The sequence below is a fragment of the Limanda limanda genome, chromosome 8 (genome assembly GCF_963576545.1).
Source record: "Limanda limanda chromosome 8, fLimLim1.1, whole genome shotgun sequence".
Lineage (NCBI taxonomy): Eukaryota > Metazoa > Chordata > Actinopteri > Pleuronectiformes > Pleuronectidae > Limanda > Limanda limanda.
The window spans coordinates 1,604,477-1,627,892 of record NC_083643.1 but is presented as its reverse complement, the minus strand read 5'-3'; the positions used below and the strand labels follow the sequence as shown (position 1 = coordinate 1,627,892).

Here is a 23,416-nt window from a genome sequence, read left to right as displayed (position 1 = left end):
TATTATTGCTGCTGCTGCTGCTCTGTGGCTGTTGTAATAAAACTACAAAAGATCTTCAACAGGAAAAATGAAAACTATGATGTTAAATAATTTCAATCAAAAATAAATTGTCTGTGAATTTGTTTCAGCTGTGTGTGACGTGTGTGGTTTTATTTCATATATTGGTACAAATATAATTTAATAATATTTGTATGCTTCAATACCCAATATCTTTATTTGTTCCTAAACTTTATTTTAAATTAAAAAAAATAATTATATCCATATGCCTTAATTAAAAATATTTCTATGTCTTGATAAAATATATTTTTTATACCTTATAAACTATATTATCTTGTCTTAATTAACTAATTTTGAATGTCTTCCAAAACTACATTTTTTACAACTTACTTAACTATTTCTTTATGCCTTAATAAACAATATTTGTTATGTCTAATAAAGAAAAAGAAGAAAAAATACTCATTTACTCATGTTTATATATTTTTATGTTCAGATTTAAAAGGAAAAAGGAATCTATCAAACTTTGGAAGGAGAGATGAAATAGAGACGTTTCACCAAACATACTTTATTGACTCAAATCATAAGGTCACATGAATTATCAGAAAGCTTCAAACACCATCTGCCGTCAAATTAAATACATGATTCGCTCTGGATTTCATTTTTAATTCATGTGACAGAAACATCATCAAACATCACACTGATGAAACCGATCAGAACAACTTCCTGTGAGCTGCTCGCGTTTTTCAGTTTTTATTTTATTTTGCTTCATCGCCATTTAAAAGTCGACATGAAAACAGATGAATAAAACTCTCACAAACTGTCAAACTCATATTTCAATGAGCAGAAACTCATATTTCATTCAAAATAAATATCATCCAGGCCTCAGTGCTGCAGTTTGATAATTGGCTGAACGCATAATTAAAAATGACTGACTGTCTGTGGGACCCTCGGAAGAAACGTTACAGCCTAATTTGTCATAATGGAAACATAAAGTTAATGGTTTCTCAAAAATAACTTTAACATGTTTCAATAATTCCATATTTAGGAAAATATTGACACCAAACTTTTTAAAAATCTTAAATAAATAGAAAACTGTTGAGGGGAATATTGGATGTTTTTGATATAGAAATGAAAAACTAGAAAATGGCCACGCTGGGAACTCCGACAGGAAGTGGACAGGAGGTGGACAGGAAGTGGACAGGAGGTGGACAGGAAGTGGACAGGAGGTGGATAGGAAGTGGACAGGAGGTGGACAGGAGGTGGACAGGAAGTGGACAGGAAGTGGACAGGGGGCGGGCAGGAGGTGGACAGGAAGTGGACAGGAGGTGGACAGGAGGTGGACAGGAGGTGGACAGGAAATGGACAGGCGGTGGACAGGAAGTGGACAGGTTCTCTTTTGCCAGGTCCTCAGGATCAGAACTTATTGCTGTTTATCTTCTTCTCCTTCGTCCTGGAGACAGAGGACATGATCAGAGACTCACCACAGTTCACTCCCCCCCCCCCTTGCCGTGTTCCAGGCCTACCTGTGTTTCTCGCTGCTCTCTCTCGACAGCTGGTTGTGTTGTCGGGGGAGCGAGGAGCGCTGGATGTTGGCGTGCGTGTCGTACAGCGCGACCTCGGCGCCGACCTCGGCCTGAGGTTTCCTCAGCTGGCTGGAGGACGAGTACAGAGCCTCCTCTGCGTTCTGAGGGACACCAGGAGGGAAATGAACTCATGTCCAACTGTAGATATGTGTGTGTGTGTGTGTGTGTGTGTGTGTGTGTGTGTGTGTGTGTGTGTGTGTGTGTGTCTGTTCTCACCGCTGCTTGCTGTACGTTGATGTAGACCAGTAGCGAGGCTAACTCGATGTTTTCACTGTAGCCGTTCTTTAGAGGAACGGAGCGATAACCTGTTGGAACAATAAAAAACATTCAGTCCGTTATCCAACCACTGGAGTCGCCCCCTGGTGGTCGTTCAAGATATTACAGGTTTCAGGCACTTCTGCGTTGACTTCACTCTGCAGACCAGGAGTCTACGTTTAATTGTATACACACTCTTGTCTAGTTGAAACGCACACGTGTGTACATGATGCACAAGTTCCTCCACCATCCAGTTTCTCACCAGACTCATATGAGGTCATGACCTTTGACCTTTGCCACTGAATTCTAGTCAGTTCACATTTGAGTCCAAGAGACAACTGGTGAGTGTGTGAGTGTGAGTGTGTGATTCTGTGAGTGAGTGTGTGTGTGTGAGTGTGTGAGACTGTGAGTGAGTGTATGATTGTGTGAGTGTGTGAGTGTGTGAGTGTGAGTGTGTGAGTGTGTGAGTGTGAGTGTGTGAGTGTGAGTGTCTGAGTGTGAGTGTGAGTGTGTGAGTGTGAGTGTGTGAGACTGTGAGTGAGTGTATGTGTGTGTGAGTGTGTGTGAGTGTATGATTGTGTGAGTGTGTCATTCTGTGAGTGAGGGTGTGATTCTGTGAGTGAGTGTATGTGTGTGTGAGTGTGTGTGAGTGTGTGAGTGTGTAAGTGTGTGAGTGTGAGTGTGTGAGTGTCTGAGTGTGTGAGTGTGTGAGTGCGTGAGTGTGTAAGTGAGTGTGTGAGTGTGTGAGTGTGTGATTCTGTGAGTGTGTGTGTGTGTGTGTGTGAGTGTGTGTGAGTGTGTGAGTGTGTGAGTGAGTGAGTGTGTGTGAGTGTGTGAGTGTATGATTGTGGTGGTTCGTGAGTGTATGATTGTGGTAGTGTGTGAGTGTGTGATTCGGTGAGTGTGAGTATGTGAGTGTGAGTGTGTGAGTGCGTGATTCTGTGAGTGAGTGTGTGTGTGTGTGTGTGTGTGTGTGTGTGTGAGTGTGTGTGAGTGTGTGAGTGTGAGTGTGAGTGAGTGATTGTGTGAGAGTGTGTGAGTTTGAGTGTGTGAGTGTGTGTGAGTGTGTGAGTGTATGATTGTGGTGGTTCGTGAGTGTATGATTGTGGTAGTGTGTGAGTGTGTGATTCGGTGAGTGTGAGTATGTGAGTGTGAGTGTGTGAGTGTGTGAGTGTGTGAGTGCGTGAGTGTGTAAGTGAGTGTGTGAGTGTGAGTGTGTGTGTGTGTGTGTGTGTGTGAGTGTGTGAGTGTGTGAGTGTGAGTGTGTGTGTGTGTGTGTGTGTGTGTGTGTGTGTGTGTGTGTGTGTGTGTGTGAGTGTGTGAGTGTGTGAGTGTGTGAGTGTGTGAGTGTGAGTGTGTGTGTGTGTGTGTGTGTGTGTGTGTGTGTGTGTGTGTGTGTGTGTGTGTGTGTGTGTGTGTGTGAGTGTGTGAGTGTGTGAGTGTGAGTGTGTGTGTGTGTGTGTGTGTGTGTGTGTGTGTGTGTGTGTGTGTGTGTGTGTGTGTGTGAGTGTGTGAGTGTGTGATTGTGTGATTGTGTTATGTTGCAGACGCTTGATGCTGATGAGCTGGGAAAGAAATTATTTTAAACTTGTCTATTTTACGTCCGACTCTACGAGTGAGGACAGAAGTCTTTGTACTTTATGGACGAACACGTGAACCCGTGATGTGTGTGCTGCTGCATGTTAGCTCCTCCCACCTGAGCGGATGCCTTTGACAGGAAACGTGGCCTGGGCCAGGAAGTTGGGGTCGGAGAACATGTCCTCCTCGTTGACCACGAAGCGCAGGAAGCTGAGCTCGGGCTCGAACACGCTGAAGACCACGGGCTCGGCCGGGGCTTTCCACACCGGGTTCAGCCCGTTGTCACCTGCGGGCGGCAGAACCACACCACTGTTCACGTGAGTATAGACACAAGCAGGAGATGCTGTGTGTGTCATCAGAAACTACACAATTCTCTCATTCAGCCCCCCCCCCCTGGTCTTACAGTAGACGACGGTTTTGCTCTTCTCCTCCGTCTGTCCACACAGCTCGATCTCAACGAACGGGCTGGGGATGCTGCGGCCCGGCTTCGGGAGGTGTCGAGCAGCAATCACCTGCAGAGCAACACAACAACACAACAACACAACAACACAACAACACAACAACACATCAACACAACAACCATCAGCTTCGTCCATTTGTATAAACATGAATGAGTTGTTTTCAGGAAGTACACAGAGCCATTTACAGCAAATTGATTAAAAATAAAAAGCTAAAATCACTAAATATTCAGACTCTGTATTGTGTGTGTGTGTGTGTGTGTGTGTGTGTGTGTGTGTGTGTGTGTGTGTGTGTGTGTGTGTGTGTGCAGACTTACCCTGACCACAATCTCGTACTTGACCTTGACCTTCTCCTGGTTGGGGTCGTAGTTATCGGAGCGCATGAGCTCCGGCTGCAGCACGTAGCCAGTTTGTCCGTTCAGACTGAAGAGGGCGCTGTTCAACTGGGTGTATTTATCTGTGTGGACACACACACACACACACACACACAATTTGAACTATTCCTTTAAGGCACAGCTTCAAATGCATCTGCTTTCTCCAGTCATGACCTTTGACCTTCAGCAGCTCCTGTGACTAACTGCCTGATCACAGCAGAAGTAGAACAATGAGCCTCTCGTTCGTTTCATTTGTAGAAAACGGATAGAAGAAGAAAAGTTTTACATACAAGAAAAGCTCTAATGTTCAGAAAAGGTTCTCTGCACCTTAGCACCGCACGTGTCCATAACTCTGTTACTGTATATATTTTTATTCTATTTTATTCTATTTTGTTTCTATATTGTTGTTTCTATATTGTTGTTTTATGTTAAGTGCACCAATGACACCAAGGCAATTTCCTGTATGTGCAAACATACTTGGCAAATAAAAGAATTCTGATTCTGATTCTGAAAACACATGTCTCTCCTCAGACTGTCGTTTGCTGCAGCTCCTCTGTTCAGCCTCTGTCTCAAACATATTATGGGATGTATAGACTGTATCTGCTAGAAGAGCGTTATGATGTCACAGGGAAGAGGAGGAGACTGACGACAGGTTTCAGGAGCTTCAGGGTTTTGTCCCTTGAACACAGACTTTGGGCTTTTTAACACAACAAAGCCATTACCTGATGACATTAGTTCCACATGTGCATCTCCTGCCTGGACAAGTCTACACATCCACAGTGACCTCTACAGGTGAACTAGCGTACCTGCAGTCTGGAAGTTCAGCGCCACCATGTGGCAGCCGAGGGTCCACAGGGGGTACGGGTCGTAGTTGGAGGACTCCACCCGCTGGCCCTTGGGGTAGATGCGACTCAGCGCCTTGCAGTTGTACTGGAGGAAGTCCTGCGTGCGGCTCTTTCCCGGCATCTTGTTCTCCACGAAGGAGCGGATCTCTTTGTACGTGTAACTGTCTGCAGGGCGGGGGGGGGGATGAAGGGAAAGTGACTCGGCAGATTCGGCTTCAGGTCATGTGACACCAACAGGACAATAAACTCTCAGGAGCAGTGGATACGTGATGATCTGTAGCTGACAGTGGTGGAGGAAGTACTGGAGTTTACCCAGGAAAATGAATACTTAAGTAAATATATACTGAAGTAAAAGTAAAAGTACTACATCAACAATCCTACTTAAGTATTCTTAAGTAGGATCACCCTCTACCAGGGACCCTGGAAGATAACTTGTCATCCGCAGATTGTAAGATAGAGTGTGAACAGTATTACAGAGGGTAAGTGATTGGGGTATTTGATTGATTGATTGATTGATTGATTGATTGATTGATTGATTGATTGATTGATTGATTGATTGATTGATTGATAAGCACAATAAGTACACCAACCTTTCCAATAAACAAATGTTGTTGCTTATAATTATTACTAGTAGTGACATCTGTAGAGTTATGAGTATTACCAGCAGCTATATCTGCATTCTTTATCGAAATGGCACAGCCTTGACATTGAGAGACAACCCATTGCGTGAGTACTTTTACTTAATACTTAAAGTAAATTTAAAAGTAAGTACTTTTTACTTTTACTAAAGTAGGATTGTTGATGTAGTACTTTTACTTTTACTTAAGTATATATTTTCCTGGGTACACTGGATTTATCGGGTTGTACCACATGCAGTTGGACTGTTTGTGGTTTTAAAGCAGAACCCGTCTGCTCTATCACTTTATATCAGACTGTTTGCACTGAGTTCCCACTGTGGAGACGGGTTGTGTGTTTGTGTGGTTGTTTGTTTGTGTGTTTGTGTGTTTGTGTCTTTACCGAAGCGGTCCTTCTCTTTGCTGCGCGGCTGACAGTAGACCACCAGGTCCGACATCTCCCTGGCAACCTCGTACTTCTTCTCCACCTCCACCTGCTGCCTCATCTGAGATTGGACAGAAGAAAGAGACACTTCCTGTTCACGTTACCAGTAAAAACCTCTTTGTGGTTCCAGAGTCGTAAACTCTGCTGAGAACATGTAGAGGAACAACGTGAGCTGAAGCTGAAAGATCCTGATTCACCGATAAATAATTCTGCTGTCACAGTAACAGAATCCAGGTTCTGCTTCGAGGTTCTGATCACACACTGTAAATAAAGATGGACGTTCCTCTCTGTTGCCTTCTGTTCTTAGATTAAACATCTCAGATTTGTGTGTAATTACTAATCAATGCTAACGTCTCAGAAACATCAAAGGGATAAAAACTACCTCAAATGACAGAAACCATCTTTGGAGGCGGGGTTTAAGACCTGTACTCTGGCCCGCCACCAGGGGGGATTCAGATTCGTTAGCCTCAGGTTTGGTTGCTGTCATGTCGTCCATCTTTATTAACAGTCTATGTTTTGACTAATTGACACAGGCTCAACCCCCGATACACATTTATAGACAAGATAAAATAAGATAAGACAGTTAAATTAGTTCCACTTTGGGGAAATTTAACAATAAGTCAAACAAGTGCATCCCGGCTGCAGTGGGATCGGGACCCCCACCTGCCCCCACACCTCAAGGATTTGTTAAATTAACACATATTATATTATATTATATTATATTATATTATATTATATTATATTATATTATATTATATTATATTATATTATATTATATTATATTATATTATATTATATTATATTATATTATATTATATTATATTATATTATATTATACTGCATTACATTGCATATTGCAATTTGACACTGTTCACTGTTTTGCATGTTACATTTTGCATTTCACTTTTTACTTCACTTTTTATATCTTTTATCTTTACATATTTTTATATAGATATGTTCATGTCTAAACAAATGTGACTTTGTATAAATATTAGAAAAAGTGAGTAAATAAGAAGTAAATAGTGAGTAAATATATATTGTTTTTTATTGTTTTTCTTATGTGTGGTGTATTTATTGTGTTTTTATGTTTCTATGTTCCTTGTATGCACCAATAACCAGAGCAGATTCCAGGTAGGTGTAAACCTACTTGGCAATAAATACCTTCTGATTCTGATTCTGATAAACACATGGGACTCTAATAAATAGAAAATGTACAAAGTGTGTATAGAGTGTTTATAGTGGAGTGTTTGAGTTTCCTCACCACTTGCTCCCGGTTGTACTGTTTGCTCATCTCCCTCTGGGTGATGTCCCAGGCCACCTGGTACCACTCGAACAGCTCCTCCACCGACCCGGCCGCCAGGTCGAACTGCAGGTTGTCCTGCTCCATGTCCTGCAGGGTCAACACGTGCGGCTTCCCGTTCTTACCGTGGGTCACTAGGGCCGAGGAGAGAGGGGGGGGGGGGGGCAACATGAGGGAGGGGGGGGGCGGTGGAGGAGGCCATCGCACTTTCATTAGTGACCATATTGATATTATATATCATTTTATACAATAATATTGTCTTTTGCAAACTCGGTCTACATATTCTTACACTCATAGTATATTATATTATCTATTGTATAGTCAAATACTTATATTTATACCTCTACTAGATATCATATCATATTATATCATACTCTCTGTATATTCTTTGTATATATAAGTCTATATACACATATTTATACATGTGTACATATTATTTTATATACTGTTGCTGCCGTTATTACTATATACTGCTATTATATTGGTATAATTACTATCATATATAAATATATATTTTGTTATATTATATACTATATATACTGAACTATTTTTATATACTGTCTAACAATAACATTACCATCATATCATCAGTACTATTACCATCATCTTGCCACTGCACCTTATCTACCTATTTATCTTGTGTTTCTGTTTTTATTCTTTCTCAACAATATTTTTTATTTTATTGTATTGTATTTTATTGTATTCAAATATACCGGCTGCTATGACGACTTAATTTCCCTTCGGAGATGAATAAAGTAATCTATCTATTTGATCTAACGAGTCTCTGTCCGTCTCTACGTCAAATGCTGGACACGTGAGACCTTCATTATTCTTAAACTTTCAATGAACAGGAGACCAGCGCTCAGTAGCTGGAACGACACCAGCGTGTTCACAGCAACTGATTTACTACAGTCAGATACACAACATCAGATACACAACATCAGATACACAACATCAGATACACAACATCAGATACACAACATCAGATACACAACATCAGCACGGTGAGAAGTGATATCTGCCGTCCACCGGTCAAACAATCGTCTGACCCTGAAACACACACACACTCACAGTTTTGGATGTTGCACTTGGAGATGTCCACAATCCCTTTACACAGTTCACCGAGTGGGTTGTCCTCCAGGTCCTGTTGTAACACACACACACACACACACAGACACAAACACACACACACACACAGTCAGTTCCTCCGCTGACTGAGCTCCAGGTTATTTGTGACCTCCGCTCGGATCCTTCACCTCCTCTTTGGGCTCAGGTTGGCTGTTGAAGGAAACGTCTTCTACGTAGATCGATGGGAAGAAATGCTGAACCTTTCCACCGTGGTCGCCTTTGCACCTGAAGGAGGAGGAGCGAGTAGAGATGTTATATGTTTATATCATAATCTCAACACATGCACCTACTCAGCAAACATGGGACAAAACTAGAATTAAAACCCTACAGTTGTATGAATCCACCATCTTTGAGTGGATGTTAACTTTTGTGCCAAATTTGAAGATATTCCCTCAAGTCCTTCTTGACACGTCATGCTCACAATGTCCTGCAGGAGGCAGCATAGCTTCTGCTGCAGAAATCATTTGTTTTTGTTCACTTTTTTTTGCGTGTGTGTGTGTGTGTGTGTGTGTGTTGTGTGAGTGTGTGAGTGTGTGAGTGCAGACTCACCATGCATCTGTTCCCTTGGTGACATTGTGTATCAAAGCTCCTTTACTGAAGCTGAGCTCGTTGGAATTTCTCGCCTGGAAGCTGTATAAAGCCCTGACTGTATTCTGAGGCTAAAGAACGCACACACACACACACACACACACAGACACACAAACACACACACACAGAAACGTCTTTATCAAAGGAAACTGCAGAAGACAACAGACACACCAGTGTTGCTCACGCACCAGTGACGGCTCGATCTCGTTGGGTTCCACGTAGGTTTTCTGTCCGTACAGCGACGCACAGTCTTTCTCCTGCGAAGCACAAACCACCGTCAGCTCCGAGGAAACCGGATTAAACTGGTTGAGATTGTAAATGTCGCTAAGTGAAGCTAACACGACAAGAGGGATAACAAGTGACTGCACGATGAAGCATTGGTGAGTACGTTTCCGGGGGAACAGGAAACAACACGGGACCAAATGAACGAGTGATTCTGTTCTGACTTTTCTCAATTTCCCTTTTCCACTCTCTCTGTGCGACAGGGACTCACGGCGCTGAAGCGTTCCACCAGCTTGGGCGTGACCGGGTAGCGGAGCTTGATCTTGCGATACAGCGGCCTGGTCTTGAAGTAGTTGACCAGCTCCACCAGGCTCTCGAACTCCGTGGTGGTGCCCAGCAGGTACATGCTGCCCTCCTTCTGGATCCGACAGTGTTTCACTTTACCGTCGCCTCTGAAAGACCAAAAAAAAAAATCAAGATTCCCACAAAACCCGACAAACAAACCAGATCAGGCGAAGAGAGAGAACGTGTGACTGAACCTGAAGGTGATGGCGAAGGAGTCGGTTTCTCCTTCTCGCTGTCGGATGAGGAACGCTCCGTCCCGGGGGATCCTCAGCAGGTAGTCCTCCGCCTGGCCTCGGCTCAGGTTGCTGTAGAACCACCTGCACAGGAGCCACATCATGCATGAGTGTGTCTGAGGGATCTAGTTCTATGATGTATATGTACATGTTCAGTCTGTGGTATCTGTCAGTGACCACAGGATGAGACTTTGGGAAAATCCACTTAAATGGATTAAAAAACTGAAAGGGAAGGAGGAAGGTTTTCAAACATGCTCTTTAGAAAACATCCAGAATATTGGGTCTGGATGTTTTCTGCAGGTTGTCGACTCGTTCACATAACATTCAGGCGAGGGGCGGGGCCTGTAGAGCAGCAGGAGGCGGGACATGACGTTTTACTAGCGGGCTGCAGGACAAGTTCCAGAAAATGTCCAGAGACACTGACTCAGACGTTTGCGTTTTGTGACTTTTTTATAAATAAAATGAAATAAAATGAAATATCATATCAAACACTATCCCAAGGCACTTAATGAGGAGATACAGAAACCAACAGTTCCAACACTTTGTGAGCGTGGAGACAGAAAACTCTCCAGAACCAGACTCAGTGGATCTGCTCCCGACCGGATACCGAACAGTTCACTCAGGATGTTTTCTGAGGATAATCGACTGAAACTGAAAACAACAGGTTTAAAATATACAAATGTCCATGGACCCTGAACCTATCAGGGCCCAGGACGGCTGACATGTGACTGACCCTTCCGCCCGGTGGGGGGTGGGCTGGGGGACGGCGTCGGTGAGGCGCAGCTCGAAGTCCTGGCAGCGCAGCGGGTTCTCTCGGTAGTGATTGATCAGGGAGAACACGCTGAGGAAGTGCAGGTTCGGCGTCAGGAAGAAGTACGTGAGCCCCCCCTCGGTCCCGGAGCGAATACGACAGTGCTGGACTCTGCCCGTGCGCCTGAAACACAAACACACACATTCACACACACACAGACACACACATGATGCACTGAGCTCTTTAGAAAGATTCAAAACTGTGAAAGCAACTAAAGGGGCGAGGGTATCTTTCACTGTCCAGGTTTTGGATTCAGTTTGGTTCACAAAGGTGAAACCTAAGAGTTTGTGTCCTCACTGATTCCAAACTGTGTTACCATGTCCCCTCTCTTTGATTTAAATAAAGATGGACGACATGTCTCCACTTCCTCAAAACATCTGGGATACGAGCGGGACACTCGACCAATCAGGACGTCTCAGCCTGTTTTCATGTCCGATCTGCTAACATGGAGGAGGCAGGGTTTATGACCTAAGCTGTTTTCGGACATGACCTCGGGAGAAGGTCCACACGAGTTTCTCTTCCCACATGAAGGAGGCAGCAGGAGATCCTCTGGTCTGCAGCCGTTCAGAACCAGGATGTGACATGTGACTTTGGAGGCGGGGCCTGAGATCATGAAATGTGAGGCTGTACCAGAAGGAGAGGGTGAAGTCCGTGACGTAGGTGTCGCTCTCTCGGACCAGGAAGGTTCCGTCTCTTCCTCCGGTCTCTGCACAGAAGTCGTGGATCAGCCTCTCGGCCATGAGCCGGCCCTCCGCCATGCGCCCGTGGAACCAGGGCTCGGTGCAGTGCAGGTCCTGCTGTGGAGACACAAGAGGGACAACGGGTTTGTGATGCTTTATGTTCAATCTAAGATGAATTTGCTGGTGAAACTCTCTCACCTTCCCGGACTCCTCCTCCTGCTCCATGTCCTCCTCGTCGTAGTACAGCTTGTCGTCACAGATCACACAGAAGTGCGTGTGCCACACCTGAGAAATATTTAAAATGTGAAACATGCAGAAACTTCTCAAATCAAAAAGAGGAAATGAAAAACCATCCCTCAGCACATGCATCTGAACAGCTCGTGGCTGCAGGACGACAATATCTGCAACGCTAATAATTAGCCAATGAGACAAATTTAATCAGAATCAAGTTCTGCCTGTGGCCTGTTTTATTCCTATTTATCCATGTTCATATCTGAGCACTTTAATTTTCTGATTTTCTATTCTCAATTGAATATGGAAATAAAGAATGAAACACAGTTGAAACCTCACGTCCATACAGGGTCAGTAGAACTCAGGTGTTGAAATATGTTAAATAAATGTTTGTATGTATTTTTCACATGCTGGTATCAGACCAGTGCTCGGTATCGGCCCGAGTTCAGATCTCAGAACATCTCTACTGCTGCTACAGGAAAATATGAACTTTCCTCAACTTCCACCTCCTCGTGCATCACATCACTGAGAGAAGGATCAGATCTGAGATGATGATCTGAGATGAAGCTTCTGATGTGACTGTACCTGATCCACCGGGTCCCAGATCTCCAGGTCGCCCTGTTTCTGCCCTTTCCTGAAGTCCTTACTGATTCCTCCTTCCTCAACACTGATCTTCTTGTGCTGCACGGGGACAAAGAGAAGAGCGACACATCAGTATGTTTAGACACACACACACACACACACACACACACACACACACACACACACACACACACACACACACACACACAGACACACACACACACACACACACACACACACGGTACCTTGAGTATGATCTTGCCCTTCAGCTGGGTCGGTGAAGGCAGCTGCTCGGCCATCTGCTCCACGGACTTGGTCAGCAGCTTGTTTCCGAACACGTCTCTGAAGATCCGAGCCATCTGCCGCTGCTGCTCCAGAGGACAGTGCTCCTCGATGGACAGGATGAGAGGGAAGCTGGCGAGGAGCAGAGGGGCGTGTCCAGGTCGAGACAACGTGAAGACAAAGACATCGAATAACTTGACTGATGCAACGATTTAGAGAATTAGTTTACACTTTAAAAAAGGAGGGGAAATGGCTGAATCACAGTCAGAGAACATGAGAGCAAAAACCCTTCAGTGTTTTGTTGTTAATCCTGATTTTCATTTCAGTTGATGTAGTTTAGTGACAGGAAATTAAAACATGAGGAGACCAGATGTGGAAAGATCCTCAGAGAACACAGACTCTCACTCTGAGGTGACGAACGCGTGGTCGTTGATGGCTTTCACCACGTCCTCGAACTTGATCTTGGTGGTTCTGGTCCAGCCGTGGTAGATGATCGGCTCCCCGGGCCCCTCCCAGCAGTCCACTGGAGGGATCCAGCAGCACCACAGAAAAAACACACACACATGATACAAAGTGTATTCAAAGCAACAAAGGAATAAGACTCACAAAACATCATTACATAAACTATCTGTTTGCTGATGAAATGAACCAAACAACGACCCCAGTGAAACAAAGTGATATTATAGAAACACATGTGAGGTTATTTCATACTCACGCTCCACGCAGCGACATCCCAGACGCAGGCAGCGGACGTACGCCTCCGTGGACGACTCGCTACGCAGCTGATCCCCGGTCAGATACCTGAGGACCAACACAGAGCAGAACCTGGATCACATGGTGCACCTTTAAATACCTGAAACCTCAATCATACCTGGTTATGTGTTGTACTTCTACAGGGGAAGTTGTGTAACCACGTAGTAATGAATACAGAATACTCATAATGTAGTAAAGACTGCGGAGTACTCACGTATTAATGACTGCCAAAAACGAATTGAGTAATAACTAATGAGTACTGGTGTGATATGACTACTGAGAGTAATATAGTAATAACTACTGAGTACATTTTATAATGTAGTAATAATTACTGCGCACTCGTTTGACAAAGAATTAAAAAGAACTGTTTAATCATGAAATAACGACGTAATGTGATCCTATCTTCAGTTTTAATTAATTCAATTAATGTAACTCATTAAATTATATGAGGTATTCATAATCACATTTTATTACAGATTAATTCCCCGAGTCACAGATCAGCCTCTGTATTGAACCCTGGTTGATGGTGCAGGTCTGATTTGTGTGGTTTGTGCGGCTGTGTTGTCGTACTGACGTGTTGTGTGAGGAGCTGATCCAGTAGTGGGACAGAGGATTGTTCATGTCCACGTTGTTAATCTCCGAGAACTTCTCGTCCCACAGAGAGTTCTCTTTAGAAAACAGGAAACCGAGGAACTGGGACAGAAGAGCCACAGTTAACACAGGTTAGTGATGACAAAACTACAGATGCAACAACTAAGGACTAATTTTTATCATGTTTTTAAATTCAGTTTGGGGACTTAAAGATAATGTATGGTATCAGTAGATCAAGTAAACGTATCATCAACTCAAATGAAAAACTGCAACAAGCCTGAGAAGATGAAAAGATATCACAGTGTGTAATGTTCCAGGATTCACAAAGGTCAGAATACTTCGCTGACGGTGAAGTCCGGGTCGTTGGTTTTCCTCATGGTGTCGTCGATGAAGGTCGTCATCAGTTCTCTGACCTGGTTCAGATCATTGGCCCAGAACTCCTGAGGGACGAGGAGATACCGAGAAGGAAGCCAGTGTTGATTAGAAGGTTTTAACACTCACTACGTGCTTGGAGCATCCAAAATGAATGTAGAACATGACATGACAAGAAAAGCATTTTCACTTCATGTATCTGAGATGCAGAAAAGTCAGAACTTCCTCATAAACCTCTGGAGAACCCCAGGGTTCGATCCTGGGTCCTCTTTTATTTCTATTCCTAACTGAAATACCATCACAGTTTAGCTTTCATGGATGTGAAGAGTTTATGGGAATGTGGTGTGGTGGGAATTTTAACATTTGGGCATTGATTGATGGAAGGAACTACTTTGATGTATAGAAAGATGAGCAAATGGATTCTCTTAGTTATCAGGGTGTTTCTCAAAGTAACTGATTTTATCTGACTTCCTCACTTACAGGGTCACCTAACAAAGAGGTCACAGGAAAGGGGATGTGAGGGGGTTGTAAAATGTTGATAAGAGATCCTTGTAAACAGATGTTCACTCAAGGAGCCTGAGACCAAGTAGAAAACAGGATACTGACCACCTACTTCTAAAGATCTAAGAGGTTAGATAGATAGAGATAGATAGATAGATAGATAGATAGATAGATAGATAGATAGATAGATAGATAGATAGATAGATAGATAGATAGATAGATAGATAGATAGATAGATAGATAGATAGATAGATAGATAGATAGATAGATAGATAGATAGATAGATAGATAGATAGATAGATAGATAGATAGATAGATAGATAGATAGATAGATAGATAGATAGATAGATAGATAGATAGATAGATAGATAGATAGATAGATAGATAGATAGATAGATAGATAGATAGATAGATAGATAGATAGATAGATAGATAGATAGATAGATAGATAGATAGATAGATAGATAGATAGATAGATACATAGATAGATAGATAGATAGATAGATAGATAGATAGATAGATAGATAGATAGATAGATAGATAGATAGATAGATAGATAGATAGATAGATAGATAGATAGATAGATAGATAGATAGATAGATAGATAGATAGATAGATAGATAGATAGATAGATAGATAGATAGATAGATAGATAGATAGATAGATAGATCGTCATAGCAGCCGGTATATTTGAATACAATAAAACACAATACAATAGAATAAAATAAAAAATATTGAGGTAGAAAGAATAAAAACAGAATCACAAGATAAATAGGTAGATAAGGTGCAGTGGCAAGATGATGGTAATAGTACTGATGATATGATGGTAATGTTATTGTTAGACAGTATATAAAAATAGTACAGTATATATAGTATATAATATAACATAATATATATTTATATATGATAGTAATTATACCAATATAATAGCAGTAAATAGTAATAATGGCAGCAACAGTATATATTATAATAAGTAAATAGAATAGTAATAATAATAATAACATGTACACATGTATAAATATGTGTATATAGACTTATATATACAAAGAATATACAGAGAGTATGATATAATATGATATGATATATAGTAGAGGTATAAATATAAGTATTTGACTATACAATAGATAATATAATATACTATGAGTGTAAGAATATGTAGACAGAGTGTGCAAAAGACAATATTATTGTATAAAATGATATATAATATCAATATGGTTTATATGAACACATATCACATATGATGTGAAGTAAGTGTATATGGAGCGGAGTGTTGTACAGGGTCCACAGTGCAGGAGACAGTCACAGCAGCTGGTTTCACCTTCTGCTGGTAGATGAGGAACCGTTGAAAGTCGTGGAGCAGAACCTTGGAGGCGTCGGGTTTATCTGTGTTTCTGTAACAAACAGTCAAACTATGAAGCAACTTCTCCGGTTTCACATCTGATCCGTTTGTTCAGATCATGTGTTTACAGAAGAAAAATTACAAAAGCTCACCCCAGAATAAAAGCACATGAATCATTTTTGAACTCATCAAGGATCTGACAGTAAAGTAAAGAGCATGAATTAAACCACTGGAAAGAAAAATATTGAGATGATTTTATTCAATTAATATTGACAAGAGTTTGAACTCACCTCATTCTGTTCAAACATTATAAGATTGTACAATTTATGAAACTGCTCAAAGTCCAGTCGATCTTTCTTCGCTCCCACTTCCTGTGACGGCAAAACATAGAAGCATGAATGTTTGATTTCATTTCTCAGTTAAACGCCTCCACAACGGAAAGTATATTTTAACCTCTGTCCACGGTTAGATTGTTGTTCAACCAGATGGCGGAAAAAACACTTCATGACATAAGGAAAATGACTCATTCATTCCGCTCAATTATTTACAGTCTGTTGATGTAAAGTGAAAAGTGTGAATGTTCTTAACTTTTTATTTTGTACCATTAGGATGAGTAAACCCAAACAGGGACTAACATGAATATCCTGGTTTGATTGAAATGATATCGATCATTTTACAAAATAGAAAAAAACACGATCATTCAGTTTCACAAATATGTGTTAATCTAAATGAAAGTTTTATGTTTTTGCCTTTTGACATTTGCCTTTTGACATTTTAACATGGAGAGACTTTCTAACATTTGATGGATTGTATGATTCAGTTTAGCAGGATTACGCAAAAAAAACGGCTGTGGTGGAAACTGAGTATGTGACATGAGGCCAGAAAGAGCTCATTAAAATGTTGGCAGTTTTTAAAATTGCAGTTTTTAATATAGATTAAATCAACCCTTCACTTGTCGATCCATGTATAAGTTCAATCATGAATCGTGTTTCTAAGGCTTCAGACAAACAGGACGTCACCTGGAATCTGTCTTTGAGGACTCGGGAGCTCGGGGTCTTGTAGTTGAGCTGAGGGAGCAGAGCCTTCAGCTCCTTCATGGAGATGCTGAGGACCACACATCACACATCACACATCACACGTCTCAGATTCACGTCATCTTCATTCAGACCAATCAGGAGACAGGAGAGCAGCGTGAAGCTCAGCGGCTCCAGATGTTCCACATTCAGACACAATAAGATTTCTAACTAAACACCTGAATCCAGAAGACTGTTGCATCGGCTGCAATGTGCATTTTCTTGATTTATCCGTCTTACCTGAAATATTTTGAATGTAGATCATCATTAAACAACCTGATCCTGCTTCTAATTAATAACCTTCTACTTCTATTCTGCCTTAAGATATTGAAATGTATTTAATCCTAATGTTCCTGTTAACATGGATTATAACTGAGTCTCTGCTCCATAGTTTATAAAAAGCTCTGCACACACTTTATAGAAAGTGACGACTCTCTGATGACAAAGAATAATTCTGAATCATCAACACAGGAAACACCTTCTACTAATGTTTCTATATTTATGATGTTACCAATTATTAATACTTATGACCAGTACCTGTTGGTTTTGGTTTGATTGACAGAATACATCTGCTTCCTCAGCCAACTGTAGAAAGAAAGACACAGAGATCAATGAGGCTGCATCAACACACCCAACAATCTGTGCGTGTGTGTGTGTGTGTGTGTGTGTGTGTGTGTGTGTGTGTGTGTGTGTGTGTGTGTGTGTGTGTGTGTGTGTGTGTGTGTGTGTGCACCTCTCTATGAGAACCGGAGTGGGAGCGGCCTCTGTCTCTTGCCTCAGCAGCTCGAGTCCAATCAGCCATTTATCAGCTTCCTCTGAGGAATCAGCTGTGAAAGGATCAGAACGGGACAGATGAGTTTCCTGCTCAGAGGTTCATCAGAGGGGGACAAAGAACGGTTCAACATGACGAGCATCAGATCTGCTGTTTACATGAGGAGACGTGTTCTAACTGCTGGAACACACCGAGCTTCAGAAGTGTTTCTACATCCTGATCTGTGACTCGACCACAGACTCTTCACACGTCACCACTGAGATCAGAGGTGTTTCTGCTCAGGAAGTTTCCAGACGGAGGGAAACGACCCCACAGTGTTTCAGCCGTGATGATAAAACTTATCAATGTTGGTTTTTAAAATCACATTTTCATCTAGATAAATTATATTCATGTGTTGAACATGTCTCATAACAACCACCTGGTGTTTCTAACGGTCTCGGACCTTTCAGGACCAATATTTCAGAATCAGATTTTTATATGTGAAGAAGTTGGCACTGCCGCCCGCTCGCCACCAGCGACCACTAGCAAGTGTGAATCTGTGTGTCAAACACACACACACACACACACACACACACACACACACACACACACACACACACACACACACACACACACACACACACACACAGTTGTGATTGACTGTCTCTGGCTGCTCCAGCAGTTGGTGGTTAAAGGTCGTAACCGTCCGAGACGTCAGAGACGAGAAGCCTCAGATTCAAAGTGTGTGAGCTGCTGCTGGAGTTATGTGTGATCTCATTGTTCATTTCTGTAACAGACCCATCTCTAACTCAAGAGCTCACCCCCCAGACTCAGGGTGTTGAGGACGAACTGCGAGCCGTAGAAGATGGTGAAGCAGGTGTTCTCCTCGTGTTTGTCCTTTCCGTCCCTGAAGCGTTCAAAGTCCTTGGAGTTCCTCCCAGGACGAATCTCCCTGATCTCAGACAGGTCCACTGAAACACAGAAGACACTCCACATCACAACCTGACCCGGTTGACCTCGAGGTCGAGAAAGAACCGTGAGGGAGACGCAGGAGATTCAGGCCTTAAAGACAAATCCCCCCCATTGGTTTGAAGGACAACATGAACCTGGATGATGATACTCACAGACGCCGTCGGTCTTCTCCGCTGTGCGTGTCCACGCCACCTGACGCGTCTCCATGATGACCTGCACGGTCAGACGTTCTGCTTTCTGCCGGAACACCGTCATGACCACACCCATCTCCATGTCCCGCTTGATCAGGATCTTCTTGTACTCCGTCATCTCGCCTTGCTGCCCAGAACGAGCCATCTCTGCAGGGGGGGTGGGGGGGGACAGGACGGAGAAGAAACCCAGAACCTTCAGTCACAGGGTTCAGGACCCGAGGCAGATCATTCTCCAGATGTTTCAGTCGTCACATCTTTACAAACGCTTCAGACCTTGGTGCAGGGGTTCTGTCTCTTTATTCAAAAACGTGGACTTGAGATTTTAAAAAGCTCTCACTCGAAACCCCGCGCTTGCACTCAAGTCGCCCGGCTTGTGCTCAAAATGCTTTTTAAAACCAGAAGGACCCATATTAGGAAGAGCTGGGGGAGGAGCCTGACTGAGATCTGGAGGCACGCCCACCTTCACCTGCCGCCTGCACCCATTGGACGGTTCTAGCTGTCAATCACACTGTGGTGTCCACGCCCATTGTGCTATAAACTCTGAAGGAAAATGAATAATGACGTTATAAATAAAGTGAGAAGTAGAGACATTTTCTCATCGTCTTTATATAGACAACCAGTGGAGTCCCCCCCCCCCCCCTTTGGGCACTTCCTCGTTGGCTTCACTTGGTCTACGTCCATTTTTATGTAACTTTTATATTATTTAAATATATAATAAATATCCGAGATCAGATCTAACTCTTTTTGACCTTTGTTGCTTTCTCTTTTATTTCATTCTATTATTTTCGGCCTCTCTACATCAGTAATAATTACGTTACGTGTTCTCCACACTGTACTTTTATACTGTTTCATTATTTTGAGGAGGAAGTTGGAGAAGCCGGTGGTAATAAGGATAAGGTGGTTTTGATTTGAGTAAAAAATATGTCTTCTAACAGTGGTTAACATGAGGAATATGTACGGGGGGGGGGACAAATGTGTGTGTCAGTGTGAACTGTGGACGACACAATGCTCAGGATTTAACTTGCAAATGAGCAGAGTGAGATATAAACAACACAACACCACAGGAGCAGTTCTGTGGAAACACATTTCAATGAAACTAGGTTCTGAATGTCAGTAATACTCAGTGAGCAGTTTCCCACCTGATGTGTACTCTGAAAAATACTGTATCTGTATTTACAGGTCATTAAAAATGCATTATTATCATAGACTGTAAGTAAAGATGGACGACACATCTCCACTTCCTCCCACTGTTTGAAAACATCTGCAATTCCCGAGCAAACAATCTCATAAGAAGTCGAACAACTGGGAAAATCAGTGAGTTGCTGACGTCATCACCTGTAAACATCCTGACACCATCTTACAACCACTTATTAATGTGGCTCTAAATGTGAACTTGTTAAACTTTGTCTTTTGCAAACTGCAGCTCCGTCTCTCACCAGCTCCTCAAGCCGCGTCCTAGTCAATACAGATATTGATATAATTAACATGCACATTTTAAATGACCTGTCAAACCAATATGTAAATAGCGTAAACCCTCCAAACAAATAAAGACAACGCAACTTGGGAACTGGTTCCTGTCCGAGGAGCGTGTGGACGAGTCAGTAGCTGCTGTGGAGCCGAGCCGAAGAATCACAGGTCAGTCTCAGCCCAGAACAGGCGTCATGTTGACCTACCACAGCTGAAGCACGGTGGTTACAGCATCATGCTAACACAGGAACCCAGGGAGGGGTCAGTGTCGATGGAAGCTAAATAAAACCTGGTCCTGAGCACCGAGGACCTCAGACCTGAGGACCTTTTCCACCACAGGGAAACTCAAGGGCCGGTTTGGAACCTGAAGGGACAAACGTCCAGGGAAACTGGTTCCACTGGCAGCAACACTTGACTGGTCTGGAGAAATGATTCTTTACGCTGATGATGTCATGCTTGAAGTCAGCACTAGTGTAGCTTGAAATCAGAGACACACAGATCGACGTAACGCAGTCGGAACCCAACTGGTCCTGAAACGCTCGGTTCATCTATGGACCGGTTATAAAAATGGATGAAGACGGAAAGTGAAGCCAAATGCAGAAGTGCCTGGAACCTGTATTCCCTGGAACCAGGAGGGCTGGTTTTAAAAGAGGTACTTTTCTCTAGAAGTCTGTGAGACTTTAAAACTTCAGAACTGTCAGTGTGACGGAGAAACATGTTAAATCATCTTTACATCCTGGTTTCATGAGCAGTGAACACAGACTCTCCTGACAGGGACGTGTTGGTTCACACTTCACATGAACACATACGGCTGCAGAGAGTCCGTGTGAAGTGTTGCTGCTGCAGCCGGATGAGGACATTTGTTTGTCTGAATGTGATGTGTGAGTGATCCACGTGGTCCAGTGCCTTCAGGTGAAGGTTAAACCAGGACAAACTGGGCAATAGTTAAACAACCAGTTAATCATCCACCACAGGACGCTCGCTGGTTTCTAACCTCCAGGTGTTTACACTGCATTCAGAAACTTATCACACGCCTCCACTTCTTCCACATGTTGCTAGAAAGTCAAATAAGCATATCTGTGCATTATCAATCTACTCACAAACCACAGTTTCTCATTGTGTCCGGCGCCATCTTGGTTTTTAAAACCAGAAGTACCCATATTTGGAGGAGCAGGGGGTGGAGCCTGACTGAGAGACACTGAACTGTTTTCTGTTTCTAGTTTAATTGCATCGGAGCCTCTTGGGTTTCCGGCAGGTAAACGGTCTATTGACCAAAGTGCTTTTAATGAATCTGGGTTCATAATCAGAGAGCTGTCGATAGAGGAGAAAACCAAAGTGACATCTGGAGCTAAAACATGTGCAAAGAAGTATCACTGTGGTTCACTGGGTTTGTGCGGAGAAAAGTTTGACTTGTGTGATAAAGGAACTTGTATGTTTCATCTTGAAGCCCCCAAAATATTGTCCGTTAACCCCGGGGGCTAATTCGAGATATAGATTTCTGAGCGCAGAGGAGTCGCCCTCTGCTGGTCGATAGAGGTTTGAGGAACCCCCCCACTGGCTTCACTTTTCAGACGCAGACTCGACGTCCTTCTCTAACAGTCCGTGATGCAGGAGCAGCTGAATCGCACAGTGAGACGTGTTCCTATGGGAACTGCAGCTCTGAGGGTAAAGGGCTCCTACAACTCTGCTCTTTACTCTCCTTTAAAAAGCAATGAACTGCTCCTCATAGACACCATGTGGTCACCTGATAAACCCTGCCCTGTTAAAAACTCTGTGAAATATGAATAATAAATGAAGTTAATATTCTTATTCTTATCTAACAAAGTCGTAAGTCCAGATAACAACAGAGGTCTGTGGTCACGGAGCCGGTGAGACGGAGCAGAGAACCGACGAGTCTGGTCACACATCATCATCTGCAGAGCAGGAGATACGCTGCTAGCAAAAAAAGAAAAAGGCGGATTTCCCCCTTCTCACTTCCAACCGACTCAACACGAGTTTCACACGAAGCTGCTGGAAACTAAACAACTAAGAGTAAAAAAATAGAAGCTCACCTGTGAAGTAGAGTTGGTTCTTTTCAGCCGTGCAGTTTTCTACCTGATCATGATTTGAAAGTTGTGAGATGAAGCTGCAGAGGATGTGGAGTGTTGACAGAAAGGCCAGCCGCAAAACGGTCAGTTCCTCTATCTGAGAGGACGAGGAAGTAAAAGTTCACTTGCATTATAGACCCACACGGAAAAAAAAAAGAAAAGAAAAAAGGCCGGAAGAAAGGACGGTATCTATGCAAACGAGACTGCACAAGAAACGAGAGCTGCAGCTTTGACCTCAGAGGACGAAGAGACAGAAGAGAGACGGATTAAACCCTCTGAGGATCAATCGATTCACTTCAAATGAGCCGAGCTTCAAATGAAAGAGTGAAAAGAAAAGTGATGGATCTGCTTTTACTTTTATCTGTGTAATTCTCACCTGACACCTCAACAGTTCAATCTAAAAGTTTATAAAAAAGTAAAATGCTGCAGAATCACACTGTATAATCATGGATGCATTTAGTAAAGTAAAGTATCTATAACTAGAATGTCACCACAAGGGATCGACAGTCTCCTTATGAAATTTAAATTCACTAGATCCAGATTCTTATTTGAATCTTCACCAAACGACACACACTCATAAAGATCAGTCCCTGAACATCAGCTTTCATTAATCTCTGGGAAATCAAGGAACATGTTGAAAGAAGAACAATCTCACAATGTTAAAGAAAAGATCCTGGACCTGCACCAGTATGTACTGGGTTCTTCACTGGGTCAGGCCCCGCCCCTCCACATAACTTAGAGGAAAACAGTTTATGTAATTTCTGCATA

At 42.8% G+C, this 23,416-nt stretch overlaps 1 protein-coding gene across 1 annotated transcript; it reads right to left on the bottom strand.

The window, feature by feature from the left end:
* Positions 1–555: 555 nt before the first annotated feature.
* plcg2 (phospholipase C, gamma 2) lies at positions 556–22,778 on the bottom strand. Its single transcript, XM_061077360.1, has 33 exons — positions 22,613–22,778; positions 19,056–19,241; positions 18,753–18,902; positions 17,914–18,007; positions 17,718–17,765; positions 17,127–17,211; positions 16,398–16,478; positions 16,260–16,303; positions 16,087–16,159; positions 14,234–14,335; positions 13,879–13,997; positions 13,267–13,352; positions 12,957–13,074; positions 12,515–12,683; positions 12,273–12,368; positions 11,655–11,741; positions 11,407–11,573; positions 10,699–10,899; positions 9,927–10,049; positions 9,659–9,839; positions 9,354–9,422; positions 9,127–9,236; positions 8,706–8,802; positions 8,521–8,593; positions 7,411–7,583; positions 6,108–6,210; positions 5,052–5,255; positions 4,189–4,328; positions 3,817–3,925; positions 3,532–3,699; positions 1,797–1,885; positions 1,521–1,681; positions 556–1,447 (listed from the first exon to the last, which is right to left on the bottom strand). Exons 2-33 carry the CDS (start codon positions 19,237–19,239, stop codon positions 1,411–1,413), a joined length of 3,741 nt encoding a protein of 1,246 aa, XP_060933343.1. The 5' UTR covers positions 19,240–19,241; positions 22,613–22,778; the 3' UTR covers positions 556–1,410.
* Between the last annotated feature and the right edge of the window lie 638 nt (positions 22,779–23,416).